Source organism: Salvelinus fontinalis, unplaced genomic scaffold (assembly GCF_029448725.1).
Source record: "Salvelinus fontinalis isolate EN_2023a unplaced genomic scaffold, ASM2944872v1 scaffold_0396, whole genome shotgun sequence".
In the NCBI taxonomy this organism is placed as follows: domain Eukaryota; kingdom Metazoa; phylum Chordata; class Actinopteri; order Salmoniformes; family Salmonidae; genus Salvelinus; species Salvelinus fontinalis.
This window is the reverse complement of record NW_026600605.1, coordinates 146,507-169,896: the sequence shown is the minus strand read 5'-3', so window position 1 is coordinate 169,896 and position 23,390 is coordinate 146,507. Positions and strand designations below refer to the sequence as shown.

General features: G+C 43.6%; 3 protein-coding genes across 4 annotated transcripts; 1 reads left to right on the top strand and 2 right to left on the bottom strand.

Moving 5' to 3' along the window:
• Window positions 1-535: 535 nt before the first annotated feature.
• LOC129845886 (L-rhamnose-binding lectin CSL3-like) lies at window positions 536-1,295 on the bottom strand (the record flags this gene model as incomplete). Its single annotated transcript, XM_055913811.1, has 4 exons — window positions 536-718; window positions 790-897; window positions 974-1,109; window positions 1,220-1,295. Coding segments are annotated over 3 exons (318 nt in total), but the record flags the coding sequence as incomplete, so codon positions are not given.
• A 3,136-nt stretch (window positions 1,296-4,431) lies between these two features.
• LOC129845885 (L-rhamnose-binding lectin CSL3-like) lies at window positions 4,432-6,739 on the top strand. Of its 2 annotated transcripts, XM_055913808.1 has the most exons (9): window positions 4,433-4,526; window positions 4,814-4,849; window positions 4,930-4,974; window positions 5,134-5,269; window positions 5,413-5,531; window positions 5,997-6,041; window positions 6,152-6,287; window positions 6,364-6,471; window positions 6,543-6,739. In XM_055913808.1, the coding sequence occupies exons 1-8, from the start codon at window positions 4,496-4,498 to the stop codon at window positions 6,467-6,469; spliced, it is 654 nt and encodes a 217-aa protein (XP_055769783.1). In that variant the 5' UTR covers window positions 4,433-4,495; the 3' UTR covers window positions 6,470-6,471; window positions 6,543-6,739. The 2 variants fall into 2 exon arrangements, with proteins under 2 accessions (XP_055769784.1, XP_055769783.1); XM_055913809.1 differs by lacking the exon at window positions 4,814-4,849 and having other exon boundaries at window positions 4,432-4,526.
• Window positions 6,740-15,734: 8,995 nt separating this feature from the next.
• LOC129845884 (L-rhamnose-binding lectin CSL3) lies at window positions 15,735-18,862 on the bottom strand. Its single transcript, XM_055913807.1, has 9 exons — window positions 18,790-18,862; window positions 18,439-18,474; window positions 18,314-18,358; window positions 18,019-18,154; window positions 17,763-17,881; window positions 16,411-16,455; window positions 16,165-16,300; window positions 15,981-16,088; window positions 15,735-15,909 (listed from the first exon to the last, which is right to left on the bottom strand). The coding sequence occupies exons 1-8, from the start codon at window positions 18,818-18,820 to the stop codon at window positions 15,983-15,985; spliced, it is 654 nt and encodes a 217-aa protein (XP_055769782.1). The 5' UTR covers window positions 18,821-18,862; the 3' UTR covers window positions 15,735-15,909; window positions 15,981-15,982.
• Window positions 18,863-23,390: the final 4,528 nt, after the last annotated feature.

Sequence of the window (23,390 nt, the reverse complement as noted above, 5' to 3'; positions counted from 1 at the left end):
ATATGCATATTGTACGATCAAGGATTTTGTGGGAAGCCGTTTAAAAAATTAGCCAAATTAGCATAAATAGTCTAAACAGCGCCTCCATCCCCAACAGGTTAAGAGCAGAAATAGCCTCTAGCTTAATTTACACTTCGACCTGATCCCATCACGTTTGTAGGTTCCACACATTGTATAATAATGTCTAACCCATCCAGGTCTGCTTTGTGACCAGATTAGCTGGTGACGCATACAAATTTGGACCATGAGGCCTGCTGACATAAGTCAACGGTACTACCTGTCAGTAATTTAAGAGGCAGGTACAATTGATTTATAAATAGTTTGACCATCCAGATCACGCCGCCTGAGGTGGTCAGGAAAGTCTGATCACAATGAGTATTTCCCTTGTCTACAACTGCCTAAAGGTGGGCACAGAATACAAACATCAAGACAAAGGCACGTTAACAGCAGGTACCAACGAGTCAGCTGAAAGGAGAATAATGGACACATGGTCAGTAACAATTGTGACATTTAGAAACATACAAGAGGCAACAAGTCTTTTCTTCAGCCGCTTCATTTAATTCACACAAACAACCACAGTTCAGAAATTGTTTAAGAAATGTTTACACAAAATACACAGGTTTACAAGGTCATTGAAGTTAATTTGGCAGAAAACAGCACAACCTGATGAAGATATCCCAGAAGCCTTGTACATCTTCAGGTTCCCCAGGAAGATATCCTGCAAGACAAACCATCAGTACCAGCATTCTAGTTCCCAGTCATGTGTGCATGAACATATTAAACACTCACATTCAGTAACAGGTGTAAGCCACATCCAAGTACTTATAGGTTCCGACACAGGGGTCACCGAACACGGAGTTGGATACCTTGACGATACACTGGCGCTCTCCGTCACACCTGTGTGAAACAGGTAGAGGCTAGCATCACAGCCAATGAGTGCCTACAGGTATATGCACACTAAAGGTTTAAGTACCTTTCTGCCATAGTGCTTGTGGTGGATGGGCTGAGGCAGTTGGTGTTTTTGAGTTGTTTATGTGGGCGCCCAATGGAACACACATCGTGTTGACGACGACCATAGTTGGCACGCTGAATATGGATCTCACCCCGATCTGAGGAAGAGAACGAAGAAAAGGATTACCAAATCTGGTTGTATGTGTGGGCTAGTGACTAACATACGTCTCCACATGAATACACTGTACGGTAGTGTTGACCAGCTTACCACATAGTAGTTGAGAATCAGAGCCTTCACATATGATGCTGCTTACTGCAAGGACAACAGGAGTTAGACCACAAATTAAGACACATTAGCCAGGTGAAGTGTTAGTGATGGGCACTAATAGGGAATGTTGATTTCAGGTGCATTTTAAACGTGTTGGCATGAACTAAAGTTATGCGCGTCATCTTCCACCATTACCTTGTAGTTTCACTTACTTATGAACAGTTGGTAAGCTGGTGAAACAGGTCAACCCGCTACACCAAATCTGTATTTCTATGCAGTTTGTGCTGTGCCATCTGTCAGATTAGCTATAGACCCTATCAATCTGTGGGAGTTGCGCTAGCTAGTTACCGTTCACTGAAACATTCAGTGGTAAACCAGATTTAGTGTGCACAACCATCAAATTAGCTTGAGACACTTCCCTTCCATGTTCTTGCTAGCTAATTGAGCGAGATATGTACATATAACAAGGAACAGCAGCAGCAGCATATGAGACAAGTCAAAAAGGTTACTGCAAAAAGGGTCAATGCAGATGGTCAGGGTAGTCATTCAGCAGTTTTATGGCTTGGAGGAAGTAGAAGCCATTCAGGGTCCTGTTGGTTCTGGACTTGGTGCACCCATACCATCTGTTATGGAGTATCAGAGGCCAGTATGACTTGAGTGGCTTGAGTCAATGAATATGTAGGGCCTTCAGACACACGTGGTGTCGAGATCCTGAGGGCTGGGAGTGCGGCCTCAGTGATGTACTGGGCCGTACGCAATACCCTCTGTAGCACCTTCCTGTCAGACGCCATACCTAGTGGTGATGCAGCCAGTCAAAATACTCGGTTGCAGCTGTAGATTTGAGGATCATAGGGCTGATACCAAATCCTTTTAGCATCCTGGTAGGGAGGGGCTCAGCACTCCGTTTCCTGTCGTCCACTATCAGTTCCTTTGTCTTCTTAGTACCACACCGCCAGGTCTCTGTAGTCCCGTGTAGCTCAGTTGGTAGAGCATGGCGCTTGCAGCGCCACGGTTGTGGGTTCGATTCCCACGGGGGACTAGTATAAAAAAAAAACTGTATGCACTCACTACCACCGTAAGTCGCTCTGGATAAGAGCGGCTGCTAAATGACGTAAAATGTAAATGTCTCTGACCTCCCTGTAGGCTACGTAAACTAAAGATCTTGCATAACCACATTTTATGTGCTTGCTAGGGTTAGTTAACAGGTGGTTTACACGTGGAGAAACAAATGCCTGCATGAAAACCGTTGTGGCCATAAAACCGCATTTAATCCAATAACGTTAACAAGCTGGTACCATAGGGGAACCAACCCATTATATTCCTTTTCTAGCTATCAGCAGAGCTAACTTTTTACAAGAGAGTAAAAGTGGGTAGGAGTATTAAACACTATTCCAAAGTCATACCTATAAATGGGAATGATACCTATTAGTATCCATGCACGTCATACAACTTCCCCTGGATGTCAAGATGCAGTGAGAGAAGAAATGGAGTGTTTATCTTGGTCTGAGATGGAATACGTCCTCTTTGAATGACGTGTCTCCCATTTTCTGTTTTCAGGAAGGCGCAAAGTTGGACCTGGATTTCGTTATAGGCGACTACTATCTCCGGCTTTGATTTTATTTGAGACATGTGACAAAATCATCGTAAAGTGTGTTTTTTCAAAATAGTTTTATTAGATTTTTTAAATTCATTCGGGACGTTAGGCGTGTTGCGTTGTGTGCCTTTGTTCAAAAAGGAGATCTTCGCGCCACTTGGCTAGTGCGCTTGCTAAATCAAGAAGGAAAATGGACGTTCTAAATCCAAACAACGATTGTTCTTGACAAAGGACACCTTGTACAACATTCTGATGGAAGATCAGCAAAAGTAGGACCCATTTTATGATGTTATTTCATATATCTGTCGAACTGTGTACTATTGGTTTTGCGCCCAGGTTTTGGGCACTCAGTCGACATAACGTAAGCCTTATGTGGTAATGAAGTTATTTTTAGAATTCTAACACGGCGATTGCATTAAGAACTAGTGTATCTATCATTTCCTATACAACATGTATTTTTTAGTTATGTTTATGAATAGCTATTTGGTCAGAATATGTGTGTCAGAAAAAGTGTCAGAAACAAATCTGGACGTTGTGGGACAAAATAGCTAGGTTTACTCACAGATATAATTCAAACGGTTTTAGAAACTTGAGTGTTTTCTATCCAATAGCAATAATAATATGCATATTGTACGAGCAAGAATTGAGTACGAGGCAGTTTAATTTGGGAACGATTTTTTACAAAGTGAAAACAGCACCCCCCTATCCCAAAGAAGATAATTCTATATTGTGTTTTCGCTGTAAAACACTTAAAAAATCGGAAATATTGGCTGGATTCATTTATGATGAGTATTTATGTATTTCACATTGCTCTCTGTAATTATTCTGGCTGCTTTGGTGCTATTTTTGATGGTGTCTGCAATGTAAAACTATGATTTATACCTCAAATATGCACATTTTCGAACAAAACATAAATGTATTGTATAACATGTTATAAGACTGTCATCTGATGAAGTTGTTTCTTGGTTAGTGACTAATCTCTATTTTGTCGGTTTAGTGAAAGCTACCTATGCGGTGGAAACATGGTGAAAATATGCAGTTGTGTGTTTGGCTATTGTGGTTAGCTAATAGAAATACATATTGTGTTTTCGCTGTAAAACATTTTAAAAATCGGAAATGATGGAGAGAAGCGGTAGAGGTTTTAACATCCCATCCAAATGACAGCACCCTACACAGAGCAGTGTCCCAATCACAGCCCTGGGGAATTGGGATATTTTTTAGACCAGAGGAAAGAGTGCCTCCTACTGCCCCTCCAACACCACTTCCAGCAGCATCTGGTCTACCATCCAGGGACTGACCAGGAAATACATTGTCTCTAATCATGAAAATTATATCTGCAATGCTCAAAGGTTTTGCGACTGCATGTGGCCCGTGTGATTCTTCCTTAACAAAGATCCCCACCTAGATGACTACTTTAAAATGTTGGAAGCCCTCAATGGCAATGTTCATGTCAAAATGGATTTTATCCACCTAGAGTCCTCCATCTAACTCCATGAGACTGACTCAATAGCCAGGTAAAGACCAGCAAACGCCGGCCCCTAATTGCAATGAGGTGCACCTGGAGACAAATAGATACACCTGGGTCAATTAAGACATGTCACATAACATAAATACCAGGTGTATTTGGTCTAGATATCATCAGTTGCATTTTCTCTGTTACTACCACTCCTGTACCTGGCATCATGAGCATGTTCAGACTGACGGTGGTCACATGTGAGTATACAAACTCTGTATGTGATGCAGATTACAATTTAAATATGTATGACCAAATGTTTGTATTTGAGAGTAAATGAAGTACATGTTATATGAATTGAGGTACATTCAATTTCTATTGGTCAAAAAATATATATAATTGTCACGTTGCATTTCTGGAATAAGAGACCAAATGCTGAATTTAACTATAATCCACTAGGTTTAACTCAAATGCTGAATTGTAGCTTCATGGTCCAAGTGCATATGATGTTGAATGTTGCTGAACTAGCTGTGTGATGTTGTTTCAGTGCTGGCTGCAGCTTGCTGTACACTAACGGATGGAGGTACTGTATGTAATAATGATGATGCTACTTAACCAAGCTAATGTGAGTAGTGTGTAATTCCTGTTTATTTGTCCTGGCAGCAATCAGCATCACGTGTGAAGGCTCTGATGCTTTACTGCAATGTGGTAAGCTAGTCCACACTGCTGAACAGTATACTCACTGACCACCTATGATAGTTTCTACTGTAGATTAGCGTCACTAGCCCACACCATAGAGACCCAGACTTGGCTCTCCTTTGTCCCTCACCTTTCTCCTTTTCATTCTCTCTTCCCCATCTTCCTCAGATGGAGGTAAGATTCAAATCAAGCGTGCCAACTATGGTCGTCGTCAACACGATATGTGTTCCATTGGGCGCCCCGATAACCAACTCACCGACACCAACTGCCTCAGCCAATCCACCACCAGCAAGATGGCAGAAAGGTACTGGAACCTGTGCTGTTTACCTGTAGAAACTCCTTGGTTATAGTGTTAACCACCACTAGGAAGATGGTAGAAGGGTACTGGAACCTGTAGTGTGTACCTGTAGGAACTCATGACCTCTACCTGTCTTTTGAAACACACAGGTGCGGTTGGAAGAGCCAGTGTGTTGTCCCGGCATCCAATTTCGTTTTTGGAGACCCCTGTGTCGGGACTTACAAGTACCTGGACATCAAATACTCCTGTGTCCAACAGCAAGAAACAAGTCAGTCTCTGAATGTGTGCTAATAATACTTAGTGGTGGGCACCAATATCCATAATTAGATTCAACGTACTATCGGTATGACTGTGGCATGTTGGGATATTGTTTAATACTCCAACCCACTTTACTATTTAGTAAAAGAGTGTACTATGCTTATAGTTAAAAGGAATAGAATAGGTTGGTACCAGCTTGCTAACTATGTTTTCTTATGGCCACAAGGGGTTTCATACATGCGTTTCTCCACGTGTAAACCACACTCAACTGCGAACTAACCCTAGCTAGCCAACAAGCTGTGGTTATTGAAAAATGTAGCCGGCGGTGGAAGATGACACACTTAACTTTATATAGTTTAGTTCATGCTTAAAATGCTCCTGAAATCAACGTACCTTATTAGTGCCCGTCACTAACACTTCACCGGGCTAATGTATGTCTGGCCAGTGTTGTGTAACTCCTGTGTTGTCCTTGCAGTAAGCAGTATCATATGTGAAGGCTCTGATTCTCAACTACTATGTGGTAAGCTGGTCAACACTACCGTACAGTGTATTCATGTGGAGACGTATGTTAGTCACTAGCCCACACATACAACCAGATTTGGTAATCCTTTTCTTCGTTCTCTTCCTCAGATCGGGGCGAGATCCATATTCAGCGTGCCAACTATGGTCGTCGTCAACACGATGTGTGTTCCATTGGGCGCCCACACAAACAACTCAAAAACACCAACTGCCTCAGCACATCCACCACAAGCACAATGGCAGAAAGGTACTTAAACCTTTAGTGTGCATATACCTGTAGGCACTCATTGGCTGTGATGTTAACCTCTACCTGTTTCACACAGGTGTGACGGAGAGCGCCAGTGTATCGTCAAGGTATCCAACTCCGTGTTCGGTGACCCCTGTGTCGGAACCTATAAGTACTTGGATGTGGCTTACACCTGTTACTGAATGTGAGTGTTGAATATGTTCATGCACACATGACTGGGAACTAGAATGCTGGTACTGATGGTTTGTCTTGCAGGATATCTTCCTGGGGAACCTGAAGATGTACAAGGCTTCTGGGACATTTTCATCGGGTCGTGCTGTTTTTTTCCTCCAGCCACCAAATCAACTTCAGTGACCATTGTAAACCTGTGCATTTTGTGCTGAAACATTTCTTAAACAATTTCTGAACTGTGGTTGTTGGTCTGAATTAAATGACGTGGCTGGAAGACGATACTGGTTGACTCTTGTATATTACTAAATGTCACATCAATATTACTTACCATGTGTCCGGTATTCTCTCTTACACAGTGTTCACCGGTCTCATTTTTACCTGGGGCTAACGGGCCTAAGTCTTGATGTCTGTCATCTGTGCCCACCTTTAGGCAGTTGTAGACAAGTTTAATACTCATTGTGATCACTTTCCTGACCACCTCAGGCGGTGTGATCTGGATGGTCAAACTAGATTTTAATCAATTGAACCTGATCCTCAAATCATTGACAGGTAGTACTTATGACATCAGCAGCCTTAATGGTCCTAATTTGTAATTAATCACCAGCTAATCTGGTCACAAAGCAGACCTGGATGCGTGAGACATTTTTATACAATGTGTAGACCCTACAAACATTGATAGTTAAGTGGTTGGATCATGAACCAAATGTTACTGTGTAAATTCAGCTAGACTATTTCTTCTCTTAACATACTTGCAGTGAAGCTGCTCAACTACATCACATTAGTCTAACAGCTTCTTATCCAGAGACGCACGTCAACAAATCTCCCACAATGTCAAAGGGGGACTTGACCGATACAGCCATCCAAGAGCTGCCCCTCAACCATCACATTCCACCCTGAGACATAAAAGAATTCCATTCCCTACCCCATGCACCACCAAATAAGAGAAACAGCCAGGCCAACAATGTTTGAGTGCATGTATGGCACCATGTCCATCTGAGCATTTGTAGTAGTATGCATTTGTACAAACACCTTCATGGCATAAGCCTCAACTGTATCAACACAGCCCCTCCAGTGTCATTCAAATGTATGTTTAATCTAGAATTTATTTTACATCATTCTATCCTTCCCCCAGCAACTCCACTTCCCTTAGCCAATCCCACCTGTCTCTGCTGGCCACACACTTTGGATTTCTACGCAGCATGTATATTTCAACTATGCTGTGATTAAAATACCATTTCTATTGAATAGACTACAGACTTGAAAACCGTTATTAGTAATTGATCTCCAACAGTATATCTAGGGTCAATATTAGATCAATGTTTTGCATTTTCAGCTATTCCTGAGAACCTACTTGAGGGCAATACTAAAATAAATGGTCAATTGATTCTGTATTCTCACAAAATTTGCATTAGCTGAAAAGCACAAGTCTTGAATCATCTCATACACCCTGTACCATGGAATCGGTAAATCAAAAATCTCTTCCCAACAATTTTGCAATATGTATGGCACATATCAAAGTCCTTGTCCTCAAATGTTACTGGTATACATTCCTATTTTTGCTATTTTTATTCCGCTGCAAATTTTGATCCTTTAAATTGGGCAGACAGACTACTTCCATGCCTCCTGCTGCCACCTGCCTCCATTTTTGGTGTAATGCTGTAATCAATTGGTTATAATCTTGGACTGAGCAGACCGGATGACATTTAAATTGTAGCAAGCTCTGCAATGCTTGTTTCAAAAAGAGAGATACTTAGAAAAAGGTATCATTTGCAATCAAAAATGAAACATCGAAATCTGTACACAGGCAAAAGGGCTATTTAACAGTGGAAACTTTTCTTAGTATTTTACTTGAGAACCATTTAGGGTTCGAATAAATCTTTTGACTAAGTGAAGATTTTAGAGATGTTAGTGCTTTTATATTTAATAATCTCACAACACCCAAATCATATTCATTATATAGCCAGCTAAGCCTGCATACCACCCATCATCCCGCTGCTGGTTTGCTTCTGAAGCTAAGCTAAGCAGGGTTGGTCCTGGTAAGTCCCTGGATGGGAGAACAGATGCTTCTGGAAGTGCTGTTGGAGGGTCAGTAGGAGGCACCCTTTCCTCTTGTCTAAAACATATCCAAATGACCAAAGGCAGAAGGGTGCCGTCTTTTGGATGGGACGTTACATGGGTGTCCTGACTCTCTTTGGTCACTAAAAATCCCATGTCACTGTTCGCAAGAGTAGGGGTGTTAAACCACAGTGTCCTGGCTAAATTCCCAATCTGTCCTTCATACCATCATGTCCACCTAATCATCCCCGGTTTAGAATTGGCTCATTCATCCCCCCTCTTCTCCCCTGTAACTATTCCCCAGGTTGTTGCTGTAAATGAGTATGTGTTCTCAGACAACTTATCTGTTTTAAATACAAATATACAAATGGATAAATATAGATAGGCACACTGTATCTTGTCATAATTAGGTTTTAGTCCAGACAGTCCAGAAAAGTTATCTAGATCTTCAATGAGACATTACAGGGATCTAGCTAGCAGACTAAATATAAAACTTGAGTAATCGGCATACAAGGACACCTTTGTTTCTAAGCCTTGGATTTCTAATCCTCTAATGTTGTTATTTGATATGATTTAATAGCTGGCATTTTGATGGCCATAACGAATAGATATGATGACAGCGGACACCCTTGTTTAACTCTTCAAAACTCTCTGAGAAGTAGCCGCTATTTACTATTTTACACCTGAGGTTGCTATCCAGTACTTTTACCCATTTCTAAGAGAATCACCGAAATTGTAAACATCCAGGCATTTTATGAATACATTTCTAGCACGTAATTGCCTGTAGACCCTGTCACATACGTCTCTTGTCTGGGCCATTGAATTGCTACTCCATTTTGTCCCTATACTGACATTCTGCTTGTTTGATTGCCTTGTGGAGGGAATAACTACACTGTTTATATTCAGCTATATTCCCCGACCTCTTTCCATGGTTGAATGCGGTGGTTTGCGCTTTCAGTTTTGCGCGAATGCTGCCTTCTATCCACAGTTTCTGGTTGGGGTAGGTTTTAATAGTAACACTGTGTACAACCTCTCCAATGCACATTCTAATAAGTTCACTCACAGAGTCGGCGTATAAATCGATTTTATTGTCTGAGGCTTCCCGGAATATTTTCCAGTCCACGTGATCAAAACAATCTTGAAGTGTCGATTCCGATGGGTCAGACCATCGTTGAATGGTTTTAGTCACGGGTACATCCTGCTTGAGTTTCTGCCTATAGAGCGGTATGAACAAGATGGAGTCGTGGTTGGATTTGCTGAAAGGAGGGCGGGGGAGGGCCTTGTATGCATCGCGGAAGTTATATTAACAGTGGTCGAGTGTTTTGCTCGAGCAGGTACGAAAGTCAATGTGCTGGTAAAATTGAGGTATTCTTGTTCTCAAAATAGCTTATCTAACATCCCCAGCTTCAATAAATCAGCCTGAGGATATATGGTTTCCGGGTGGGGGGTGGGGGGGGGGGGGGGGGTATATACGGCCGTGACTATAATCAAAGAGAATTGTCTTGGGAGATAATGCGGTCGGCATTTGACTGTAAGGATTTCTAGGTCAGGTGAACAAAAGGACTTGAGTGTCACGCCCTGGCCTTAGTATTCTTTGTTTTCTTTATTATTTTAGTTAGGTCAGGGTGTGACATGGGGAATGTTTATGTTTTGTTAGTTTTGGTTGTTTATATGGTAAAGGGGTTATGGGGTGTAGTATATGGGTTTGTGTTGAGTGTAGATGTCTAGCGTTGTCTATGTATGTTTAGTTGTCTAGGAGAGTCTATGGTTACCTGAATGAGTTCCCAATTAGAGACAGCTGATTTCGGTTGTCTCTGATTGGGAGCCTTATTTAGGGTAGCCATAGGCTCTCATTGGTTGTGAGTAATTGTCTATGTAAGAACGTTAGTAGCCTGTATGTTTGTGCACAACGTTTGTAGCTTCACGGTCGTTTTGTTGTTTTGTTAAAGTGTTTTTGTGTCGTGTTCATCTTCGTGTTGTATAATAAAAGAAGATGGCTTATTTTCCAACTGCTGCATTTTGGTCCGTCAATCCGCCACATGATCGTGACAGAATTACTCACCATAGGACCAAGCGGCATGGAAGGCGGCAACAGGACCTACCTACACAGGATTTCTGGAGATGGGAGGACGAATTGGAAGGAAAGGGACCTTGGGCTCAACCTGGAGAATATCGCCTCCCTCGTGAAGAGCTGGAGGCAGCGAAAGCCGAGAGGAGGCGATATGAGGAGGCAGCAAGGAAGCAAGGCTGGAGACCCGTGAGTAATACCCAAAAATTTCTTGGGGAGGGGCTCATGGGGAATGTGGCGAGTCCTGATGGGAGAACTGCGTCAACTTCCCGTGCTTCCCGTGCTTCCTCTAAGAGGGAACCTGAGCCAGTCGGGCTGAGATTGGAGGGGAGCAATGGGAATGATGCAGAGACGGTTAAGGATTTATTGGGGAGGTTGGAAGAGAGTGAAATGAGGGAGCTGCTGTGTTGGTGCGTGAGGCACAAGATCCACCCGACAGAGCGTGTGCGGGATGTGAGGTTACCTGAGTCAGCTCTACATGCTCGTCCTGATGTGCGTGCTAACCGTCTGGAAAGGACAGTCCCACGAACCAGGCCTCCTGTACGCCTCCCTAGTCCTGCACCTCCTATATTAGCCCTATGTACTAACTCTCCTGTGACGGTCCCCAGCCCAGTACAACCAGTGCCTCCTCCACGCACTAGCCTTATGGTGCGTGTCTCCAGCCCTTTACCACCAGTGCCTAAATTACGCACCAAGCCTCCTGTGTATACCCAGAGTCCTGTGCGTCCTGTTGCTGCTCCCCGCATTAGCCCTGAGATGCGTGTCCCCAGTCCGGTACCACCAGTTCCGGCCCCACGCACTAGGCCTAATGTGCGTCCCCAGGGTCCAGTATGCCCTGTTCCTGCTCCCCGCACTAGCCCTGAGATGCGTGTCCCCAGCCCGGTACCACCAGTTCCGGCACCACGCACTAGGCCTAATGTGCGCTCCCAGGGTCCAGTATGCCCTGTTCCTTCTCCCCGCACTAGCCCTGAGATGCGTGTCCCCAGCCCGGTGCCACCAGTCCCGGCACCACGCACGAGGCCTACAGTGCGCCTCAGCCGGCAGGAGTCTGCCGTCTGCACGGCGATGACTGAACTGCCCGTCTCCCCAGCGCCATCTGAGCCATCCGTCTCCCCAGCGCCATCTGAGCCATCCGTCTCCCCAGCGCCATCTGAGCCATCCGTCTCCCCAGCGCCATCTGAGCCATCCGTCTGCCATGAGCCTGCAAAGCCGCCCGTCTGCCATGAGCCTGCAAAGCCGCCCGTCTGCCATGAGCCTACTGAGCCGTCCGCCAGACAGGAGCCGCTAGAGCCGCCAGCCAGACAGGAGCCGCTAGAGCCGTCCGTCAGACAGGATCTGCCAGAGCCGCCAACCAGACAGGATCTGCCAGAGCCGCCAACCAGACAGGATCTGCCAGAGCCGCCAACCAGACAGGATCTGCCAGAGCCGCCAACCAGACAGGAGCAGCCAGATCCGTCAGCTAGCCATGAGCAGCCAGATCCGTCAGCTAGCCATGAGCAGCCAGATCCGTCAGCTAGCCATGAGCAGCCAGATCCGTCAGCTAGCCATGAGCAGCCAGATCCGTCAGCTAGCCATGAGCAGCCAGATCCGTCAGCTAGCCATGAGCAGCCAGATCCGTCAGCTAGCCATGAGCAGCCAGATCCGTCAGCCAGCCATGAGCAGCCAGATCCGTCAGCCAGCCATGAGCAGCCAGATCCGTCAGCTAGCCATGAGCAGCCAGATCCGTCAGCTAGCCATGAGCAGCCAGATCCGTCAGCTAGCCATGAGCAGCCAGATCCGTCAGCTAGCCATGAGCAGCCAGATCCGTCAGCCAGCCATGGGCCATCCCTCAGTCCGGAGCTGCAGTCCCTCAGTCCGGAGCTGCAGTCCCTCAGTCCGGAGCTGCAGTCCCTCAGTCCGGAGCTGCCATTCTTCAGTCCGGAGCTGCCACTTATCCTGGTGCTGCCCCTGACCCTGGTGCTGCCCCTGACCCTGGTGCTGCCCCTGACCCTGGTACTGCCCCTGACCCTGGTACTGCCCCTGACCCTGGTACTGCCCCTGACCCTGGTACTGCCCCTGACCCTGGTACTGCCCCTTACCCTGGTACTGCCCCTTACCCTGGTACTGCCCCTTACCCTGGTACTGGCCCTTAGTCCGGAGCTGTCCCTTAATGCAATGGGATTAATGTGGAGAGGGGTCATTTTGAAGAAGCTAAGGAGGTGGTTAGGGACTGTGGTGAAGTGGGGACCACGACCAGAGCCGGAGCCGCCACCGTGGAGGGAAGCCCACCCAGACCCTCCCCTAGACTGTGTATGGTGCGCCCGGAGTTCGCGCCTCAAGGGGGGGGTTATGTCACGCCCTGGCCTTAGTATTCTTTGTTTTCTTTATTATTTTAGTTAGGTCAGGGTGTGACATGGGGAATGTTTATGTTTTGTTAGTTTTGGGTGTTTATATGGTAAAGGGGTTATGGGGTGTAGTATATGGGTTTGTGTTGAGTGTAGATGTCTAGCGTTGTCTATGTATGTTTAGTTGTCTAGGAGAGTCTATGGTTACCTGAATGAGTTCCCAATTAGAGACAGCTGATTTCGGTTGTCTCTGATTGGGAGCCTTATTTAGGGTAGCCATAGGCTCTCATTGGTTGTGAGTAATTGTCTATGTAAGAACGTTAGTAGCCTGTATGTTTGTGCACAACGTTTGTAGCTTCACGGTCGTTTTGTTGTTTTGTTAAAGTGTTTTTGTGTCGTGTTCATCTTCGTGTTGTATAATAAAAGAAGATGGCTTATTTTCCAACTGCTGCATTTTGGTCCGTCAATCCGCCACATGATCGTGACATTGAGTTACTGTATGTTCATAAACCACCGCCCTTCCACTTACCAGAGAGATGTTTTTTTCTGTCGGAGCGACGCAAAACGAAACCCGACAGCTGTATCGACTCTGACAACATATCCCGAGTGAGCAATGTTTCCATGAAACATAGAATGTTACAATCTCTGATGTCTCTCTGGAAGGCAACTCGTGCCCTAATTTCATCCACAAATTACTACATAATTTCCAAAGGACTTGAAATGAGGCGACCATCTTTGTCTGCGCCAACTTTTGATCATTTAGCTTCCTCCTTTAAAATATAATTTGGAGAATCACAGGTAGCTTTATTTTTGTAATAGATTACATTAGATGGTTCTAGAATAAGTTCATCCATTTCTTTTTGTTTTTCCTCTAATTTATTTTTGATCTGTAGCTTTGTTTTTGCTTCCTGTACAATTAGAGAATGTATTTCCCTTGTTAGTCCTGTCTCTTTTCCTGTCTCTTTTCGCCAGAAACTGCTTTTTTATTGTTGTTGAAAATTGAAGTGAATAACCTCTGAAGGTACATTTAAAGGTATTCCAAACAATAAGGGGATTTGCTGAACTTATGTTGTACTGGAAAAATTCAATTATAAATTATTTTGTCTAAGTTAAAAATAAATTGTCACCCAGTAAACTTTGATTACATGTCCAATATCCCCATCGGCGTGGACATTCCGTAAGAGTTATGTGAAAGCCAATTAGATGTTGATCCGATCACATTCAGTCTCCTATTGTCCATTGGTTTGATTTGGGATGAGCACAGCAGTACCACAACGACAGTACCACGGGACACATTAATGATGGTATAATATAAATAAAAAATTAACTATGTGGATCACGTCGCCATTTCCTGGTTGCTGATATTCTGTTTCGCCTAATTTAAGTTTGACAAAAGTATAGTGTCGCATCATTGTACCATCTAAACTGCAGTGAAATATATTTTCAGACCAAGAAGTACTATTCTCAGCTGTTGAACACTGGTGTACAACAATGTAACTCAGCATTGAAATAGCGCATTACAGATCTACCACTTTGACTTGATTTCAATGAGGGATAGATCAATGTTGGTGTATTGCCAAAATGTGTGGGACAGTGCCAGAGATACCTTTGAGGAGATGGGGAAACTCCATTGGCATCGTATTAATGCCCATTTTGTATGTTGCCCATACGTTGTCAATGGGCTGCGCAGTGCGTTCTGGACTATTCTGGAACAGGGAGAGCTCAAGGAGTGAATGGGAATCAATTGGGCGCTAGCTCAAAAACCCCACTTTAGCATGAATTCCGTGAACAAGTGCAAAATTATAACTTTGATCCGAGATGTTTGATAATATCGTATTGCTTTGGAATAGTGACATGATCTACTTTTGAGGAAAATAGGCAGGTTACTCGACTTTGAGAAGGCATTGCGTGATGATTAGCTTAGCAACCGTGTGACGCATTATGCCAACGTGAATGTGATTTGTCAAAAGTTTGTGGGGAATTATACGTTTCTCCATTCATTGGCCAATGGGAGTTTCTCCTACTGTACTCTAAAAATGGAAAGCAGCCTTAGCAAATTTTCCAAAAATATTAACAACATGTATCCTGCTTCCCAAGAGGATCCAGCCTAATTGACCATGTACAAGCAAAACATCCGATTGGCTTCGGCCAATCTATCTACCGTCCTGCGCAGCAGGAAAAGGACGTTACTTCCACCTTGTGCTCTTTTAGACAGGCCCTGATTGCGCACTCGACTCCATTCAAAGTGTCACCAGTTACTGACATCTAGAGGAAGGCGTAGGCAGTGTTTGTATCCTCATAGCATTCACAGGGACCTAAAAACTGACCTGGGAGCAGAGGCCAAGATCTCTGAAATCTCACTCCATGTCAGGGAAAGTGCTGTAGAATGAGTTCTGTTTCACTCAGACATAATTCCAACGGTTATAGAAACTAGTGTTTTCGATCAATAATAATATGCATATTGTACGAGCAAGAATTGAGTAGGAAGCCGTTTAAATTGGACACGTTTTCCAGAAGTGAAAACAGCACCCCCTGTCCTCATCAGGTTAATTACAAATTAGGACCATTAAGGCTGATGTCATAAGTACTACCTGTCAATGATTTGAGACGCAGGTTCAATTGATTTAAAAATAGTTTACCATCCAGATCACACCGCCTGAGGTGGTCAGGAAAGTGATCACAATGAGTGGGCACAGATGACAGACATCAAGACAAAGGCCCGTTAGCCCCAGGTAAAAATGAGACCGGTGAACACTGTGTAAGAGAGAATACCGGACACATGGTAAGTAATATTGATGTGACATTTAGTAATATACAAGAGTCAACCAGTATCGTCTTCCAGCCACTTCATTTAATTCAGAGATTGTTTAAGAAATGTTTCAGCACAAAATGCACAGGTTTACAATGGTCACTGAAGTTGGTTTGGCGGTTGGAGGAAAACAGCACGACCCGATGAAAATGTCCCAGAAGCCTTGTACATCTTCAGGTTCCCCAGGAAGATATCCTGCAAGACAAACCATCAGTACCAGCATTCTAGTTCCCAGTCATGTGTGCATGAACATATACAACACTCACATTCAGTAACAGGTGTAAGCCACATCCAAGTACTTATAGGTTCCGACACAGGGGTCACCGAACACGGAGTTGGATACCTTGACGATACACTGGCGCTCTCCGTCACACCTGTGTGAAACAGGTAGAGGTTAACATCACAGCCAATGAGTGCCTACAGGTATATGCACACTAAAGGTTTCAGTACCTTTCTGCCATAGTGCTGGTGGTGGATGGGCTGAGGCAGTTGGTGTTTTTGAGTTGTTTATGTGGGCGCCCAATGGAACACACATCGTGTTGACGACGACCATAGTTGGCACGCTGAATATGGATCTCACCCCGATCTGAGGAAGAGAACGAAGAAAAGGATTACCAAATCTGGTTGTATGTGTGGGCTAGTGACTAACATACGTCTCCACATGAATACACTGTACGGTAGTGTTGACCAGCTTACCACATAGTAGTTGAGAATCAGAGCCTTCACATATGATGCTGCTTACTGCAAGGACAACACAGGAGTTACACAACACTGGCCAGACATACATTAGCCTGGTGAAGTGTTAGTGATGGGCACTAATAAGGTACGTTGATTTCAGGTGCATTTTAAGCATGAACTAAACTATATAAAGTTAAGTGTGTCATCTTCCACCGTTATTACCTTGTAGCTTAAATCCCTTATGAACAGTTCAAAATACTTACATGAAGCAAACTGGCTGGCTAGACCTAAACTGGTGAAAAATTTGTCAACCCGCTACACCAAATACATCTTTCTATGCAGTTTGTGCTGTGACATCTGTCAGATTAGCTATAAGCCCTACAAAGCTGCTGGAGTTGTGCTAGCTAGTTACCGTTCACTGAAACATGTTCAGTTGTAAATCAGATTAAGTGTGCACAAGCATTAAATGAGCTTAAGCCACTTCCCTGCCATGTTCTTCCTGGCTAAATGATCTAGATACATACAAGGAACAGCAGCATAGTCAAAGATGTTACTGCAAAAAGGGTCAATGCAGATGGTCGGGGTAGTCATTCAGCAGTTTTATGGCTTGGGGGAAGTAGAAGCCGTTCAGGGTTCTGTTGGTTCCAGACTAGGTGCATCCGTACCATTTTTCATGGAATAGTAGAGACCAGTATGACTTGGGTGGCTCGAGTCTGTATGTAGGGCCTTCAGACACGTGGTGTCGAGATCCTGATGGCAGGGAGCCCAGCCTGAGTGATGATAGTGTGTACGGCCCGGTACCTCTGTAACACCTTGCAGTCAGATGCCATACTTAGTGGTGATGCAGCCAGTCAAATCTCTCAATGGTGCAGCTGTAGAATTGAGGTTCGGAGGGCTGATACCAAATATTTCTAGCCTCCTGGTAGGGAGGGGCTCGGCCCTCCGTTTCCGGTAGTCCACTATCAGTTCCTTTGTCGTCTTGGCACCTCACTTCCAGGTCCCTGACCTCCCTATAGGCTACGCTGACTAAAGTTGTTGCCGGCTACATTTTTCAATAACCACAGCTTGTTGGCTAGCTGGGGTTAGTTAGCAGGTGAGGGTGGTTTACACGTGGATAAACACATGCATGTATGAAACCCCTTTTGGCCATAAGAAAACATTGAATAAAACATAGTTAGCAAGCTGGTACCAACCTATTCTATTCCTTTTCTAACTATCAGCATAGTAACACTCTTTTACAAAATAGTAAAGTGGGTAGGAGTATTAAACAATATCCCAACATGCCACAGTCATACCAATAGTAAGTTGCATCTAATTATGGATATTGGTGCCCACCACTAAGTATTATTAGCACACATTCAGAGACTGACTTGTTTCTTGCTGTTGGACACAGGAGTATTTGATGTCCAGATACTTGTAAGTCCCGACACAGGGGTCTCCAAAAACGAAATTGGATGCCGGCACAACACACTCGCTCTTCCCACCGCACCTGTGTGTTTCAAAGACAGGTAGAGGTCATGAGTTCCTACAGGTACACACTACAGGTTCCAGTACCCTTCTACCATCTTCCTGGTGGTGGTTAACACTATAACCAAGGAGTTTCTACAGAAACACAGGTTCCAGTACCTTTCTGCCATCTTGCTGGTGGTGGATTGGCTGAGGCAGTTGGTGTCGGTGAGTTGGTTATCGGGGCGCCCAATGGAACACATATCGTGTTGACGACGACCATAGTTGGCACGCTTGATTTGAATTTTACCTCCATCTGTGGGAGATGGGGAAGAGAGAATGAAAAGGAGAAAGGTGAGGGACAAAGGAGAGCCAAGTCTGGGTCTCTATGGTGTGGGCTAGTGACGCTAATCTACAGTAGAAACTATCATAGGTGGTCAGTGAGTATACTGTTCAGCAGTGTGGACTAGCTTACCACATTGCAATAAAGCATCAGAGCCTTCACACGTGATGCTGATTGCTGCCAGGACAAATAAACAGGAATTACACACTACTCACATTAGCTTGGTTAAGTTGCATCATCATTATTACATACAGTACCTCCATCTGTTAGTGTACAGCAAGCTGCAGCCAACACTGAAACAACATCACACAGCTAGTTCAGCAACATTCAACAGCATATGCACTTGGACCATGAAGCTAGAATTCAGCATTGGTCTCTATACTCCAGCATTTCAGTTATACTAAGTGTATGATAGTCAAGTTGAGCATTTGGTCTCTTATTCCAGGCACACAATGTGACATTTGTTATATGACTTTGTTTTGAATACTTTTTTGCCCAATAGGAACTGAATGTCCCTCAAATCATATGACATGTACTTCTGTTACAAACATTTTGGTCATATATATTTAAATTCTAATCTTCATCACATACAGAGTTTGTATACTCACATGTGACCACCGTCAGTCTGAACATGCTCATGATTCCAGGTACAGGAGTGGTAGTAACAGAGAAAATGCAACTGATGATATCTCGACTAAATACACCTGGTATTTATGTTATGTGACATGTCCTAATTAAACCAGGTGTATCTATTTGTCTCCAGGTGCACCTCATTGCAATTAGGGGCCGGCGTTTGCCGGTCTTTACCTGGCTATTGGGTCAGTCTCATGGAGTTAGATAGAGGACTCTAGGTGGATTAAATCCATTTTGACATGAACATTGCCATTGAGGGCTTCCAACATTTTAAAGTAGTCATCTAGGCGGGGATCTTTGTTAAGACAGTCATCTGATGAAGTTGTTTCTTGGTTAGTTTGGTTGGTTCTTGGTTAGTTAGATTGCCTTTGTGCATGCTACCTGTGCTGTGAAAAATGTCTGTCCTTTTTTCTATTTGTTGGTGAGCTAACGTAAATATATATTGTGTTTTCCCTGTAAAACATTTAAAAAATCGGACATGTTGGCTGGATTCACAAGATGTGTATCTTTAATTAGCTGTATTGGACTTGTTAATGTGTGAAAGTTAAATATTAAAAAATAATAATAATTGAATTTCGCACTCTGCCTTTTCAGTGGAATGTGGGAGGAGTTCCGCTAGCGGAACCCCGAGGCTAGACAGGTTAATGTGTGAAAGTTAAATATTTCAAAATATTTTCAGTGGGAGGAGGTCCGCTAGCGGAACGCCTGGGCAGACAGGATAAATCTGTATCACCAAAAAATCTGCAGCGCTTTGATTGTATGCCACAAATATTCAGCATTTTATTGGCAAGAATTCTATGAAACTTTAGCTGATAAGCACAAGTTTTTAATCTACGGATACACCCTGTACCATGGAATCAAAAATCTCTTCCCAACAATTTTGCAATCTGTATGGCACTGATGTCAACATCCTGGTCATCAAATGAAACTGTCATACATTCCCATTTATGGTATTTTTTTCCCCTCCAAGTTTTGGTCCTTTATATTTGGCAGACAGACCAGTTCCCTACTTCGTCCTTCTGCCACCTGCCTCCATTTTTGGGGTAATCAATTGGTTATAATCTTGGATTGAGCAGACTTAAATAAAAATAAACAAATGAATTAATATGGATAGGCACATTGTGTCTGGTTTAGCGCCCCAGATAAAGCTAAATATTTTTTACTTAATGATTTGAAAAATGAGTCAGGAGTACAGTCAGTGTCTAAAGTTTTGAGAATGACACAAATATTTTTTTCCACAAAGTTTGCTGCTTCAGAGTCTTTAGATATTTTTGTCAGATGTTACTATGGAATACTGCATTATAATTACAAGCATTTCATAAGTGTCAAAGGCTTTTATTGACAATTACATGAAGTTGATGCAAAGAGTCAATATTTGCAGTGTTGACCCTTCTTTTTCAAGACCTCTGCAATCCACCCTGCAGTCAATTAACTTCTGGGTCTGACTGACTGATGGCAGCCCATTCTTGCATGATCAATGCTTGGAGTTTGTCAGAATTGGTGGGTTTTTGTCCACCCACCTCTTACGGATTGACCACAAGTTCTCAATGGGATTAAGGTCTGGGGAGTTTCCTGGCCATTGACCCAAAATATCAATGTTTTGTTCCCTAAGCCACTTAGTTATCACTTTTGCCTTATGGCAAGGTGCTCCATCATGCTGGTAAAGGCATTGTTCGTGACCAAACTGTTCCTGGATGGTTGGGAGTAGTTGCTCTCGGAGGATGTGTTGGTACCATTCTTTATTCATGGCTGTGTTCTTAGGCAAAATTGTGAGTGAGCCCAGAAGCAACCTCACAAATGAATGGTCTCAGGATGCTTTACTGTTGGCATGACACAGGACTGATGGTAGCGCTCACCTTGTCTTCTCCGGACAAGCTTTTTTCCGGATGCCCCAAACAATCGGCTGGTCTTTTTGTGGCAGGGCTGAAATACAGTGGAAATGTTTTTTTCAGATTCCGTCATCGCAAAGAGGGACTTTGCAAATAATTGCAATTCATCTGATCACTCTTCATAACATTCTGGAGTATATGCAAATTGCCATCATACTAACTGAGGCATCACACTTTGTGAATCTTAATATTTGTGTCATTCTCAAAACGTTTGGCTATTACTGTAGGCAGGGAAATAAATAAGTGAGTAAACTGAGATGTGACTAAGTAGTTAATCAGGGCAAATGTTCCATAAATAGACAGGTATTTACCTCTCCATGGTTGCAGGATCTTGTCTGTTATCAATTGTAATTTATTGTGTAGGGCTCATTTAATATTTTTTTATATAAATATCAGTTATGCTCATTTTAAAGATACAACTTTTACAATAATATTCAGTTTTTTTTTAAAGATCCAATATGTAACATTGTACACTTATCATAATTAGGTTTTAGTCCAGAGAGTCCAGAAAAGGTATCTAGATCTTCTATGAGAATTTACAGGCATCTAGCTTGCGGAACTAATATAAAACTTGAGTCATCGGCATACATGGACACCTTTGTTTTTAAGCCTTGGATTTCAAATCCTCTAATGTTGTTATTTGATCTGATTTTAATAGCTAGCATTTCGATGGCCATAACGAATAGATATGGAATAGATATGGTGGCAGCGGACACCCTTGTTTTTCTCCGCTGACAATTCAAAACTCTCTGAGTTCATAAAATGTTTCTTACTTTTGCTGATCTTTCATCAGAATGTTGGACAAGGTGTCCTTTGTACAGAACAGTCGTTGTTTGGATTTAGAACGGCAACTTTCCCTCTTCATTTAGCAAGCGCGCTAGCCTAGTGGCACAAAGCTCTCCATGTCAACAAACGGAAGAGAACGGAACACGGCAAAACTCCCGAAAAATTTTCAATAATCTGATGAAACTAGATTGAAAAAACATACTTTACGATGAAATGGTGACATGTATCAAATAAAATCAAAGCCGGAGATAATAGTCGCCTATAACGGCAGCTAAACAAAAGGCAATCCCACTGTCCACCTCGCGCTCTTCAGAGTACCGAAAATTTATTTTTTTATTTATTTTATTTATCCGTTATTTTACCAGGTAAGTTGACTGAGAACACGTTCTCATTTGCAGCAACGACCTGGGGATTAGTTACAGGGGAGAGGAGGGGGATGAATGAGCCAATTGTACACTGGGGATTATTCGGTGACCGTGATGGTTGAGGGCCAGATTGGGAATTTAGCCAGGACACCGGGGTTAACACCCCTACTCTTACGACAAGTGCCATGGGATCTTTAATGACCTCAGAGAGTCAGGACACCCGTTTAACGTCCCATCCGAAAGACGGCACCCTACACAGAGCAGTGTCCCCAATCACTGCCCTGGGGCATTGGGATCTTTGTTTAGACCAGAGGAAAGAGTGCCTCCTACTGGCCCTCCAACACCACTTCCAGCAGCATCTGGTCTCCCATCCAGGGACTGACCAGGACCAACACTGCTTAGCTTCAGAAGCAAGCCAGCAGTGGTATGCAGGGTGGTATGCTGCTGGCAAATGGGGGACACGTCATTCCAAGATGATGTGTTCCATCTCAGACCAAGATAATCACCTCATTTCTTCTCTCACAGCCTCTTGACACCCAGGGGAAGGTGAATAACGTGCATGTATACTAATAGGTCTCGTGCCCATTTATAGGCAGGAAGAAGAACAGAGCATCGATTTCAGACTTTCCACTTCCTGGCCAGGAAATGTGCTGCAGAATGAGTTCTGTTTCACTCAGAGAAATAATTCAAACGGTTTTAGAAACTAGATAGTGTTTTCTATCCAATAGTAATAATAATATGCATATTGTAAGAGCAAGAATTGAGTACGAGGCCGTTTGAAATGGGCACCTTTTATCTGGCTACTCAATACTGCCCCTTACAGCCCAAACAGGTTAATCATGTTTACAGTAGAGTACCTGTACTGGGGATCTGTGGTCAATAAACTGCCTTCAAGCGCAGGGGTCTCCCTTCACAGGAGTGGCAAATGGGATCATATAAATGCACAAAATCACTCGGACCAGCCTTTCCGGACCGTGGCGGTGAAGCCTGATAAGTGCAACACCCAAAGGGCTCGCACGTTGAAGGGCTAGGCACCTGTCCAGCAGCCCTGAGAATCGACAGTTGAGAGGAAGAGGACATACGCTCAGTCACCAGAACAACACATTATGGGGATCTGACCATAGAGAATGATAATCACAGTATATCATCTTTATATGTGTCCCAATATGGTGTCCGTGAGCCCACGGGCAGCTCCATTCCAATCAAATAACAAATGCAATTACATTAGAGACAATCGAGACGATATTCATTTTATTAAATTAGACAATTTTCTTCTATAATTTCATGAGTTGGCAAAGACACTAAAAGGATGCAGAGCGCAACAGAGTGTTTTGTTTGAAAAGGGACTGTATGAAGCCAAATCTGGCAATTTACTGCCACCAACAGTTATCTTCTTATGGATAGGGGGCAGCATTTTCACATTTGGATGAAAAGCGTGCCCAGAGTAAACTGCCTCCTACTCAGTCCCAGATGTTAATATATGCATATTATTAGTAGTATTGGATAGAACACACTGAAGATTCTAAATCTGTTTGA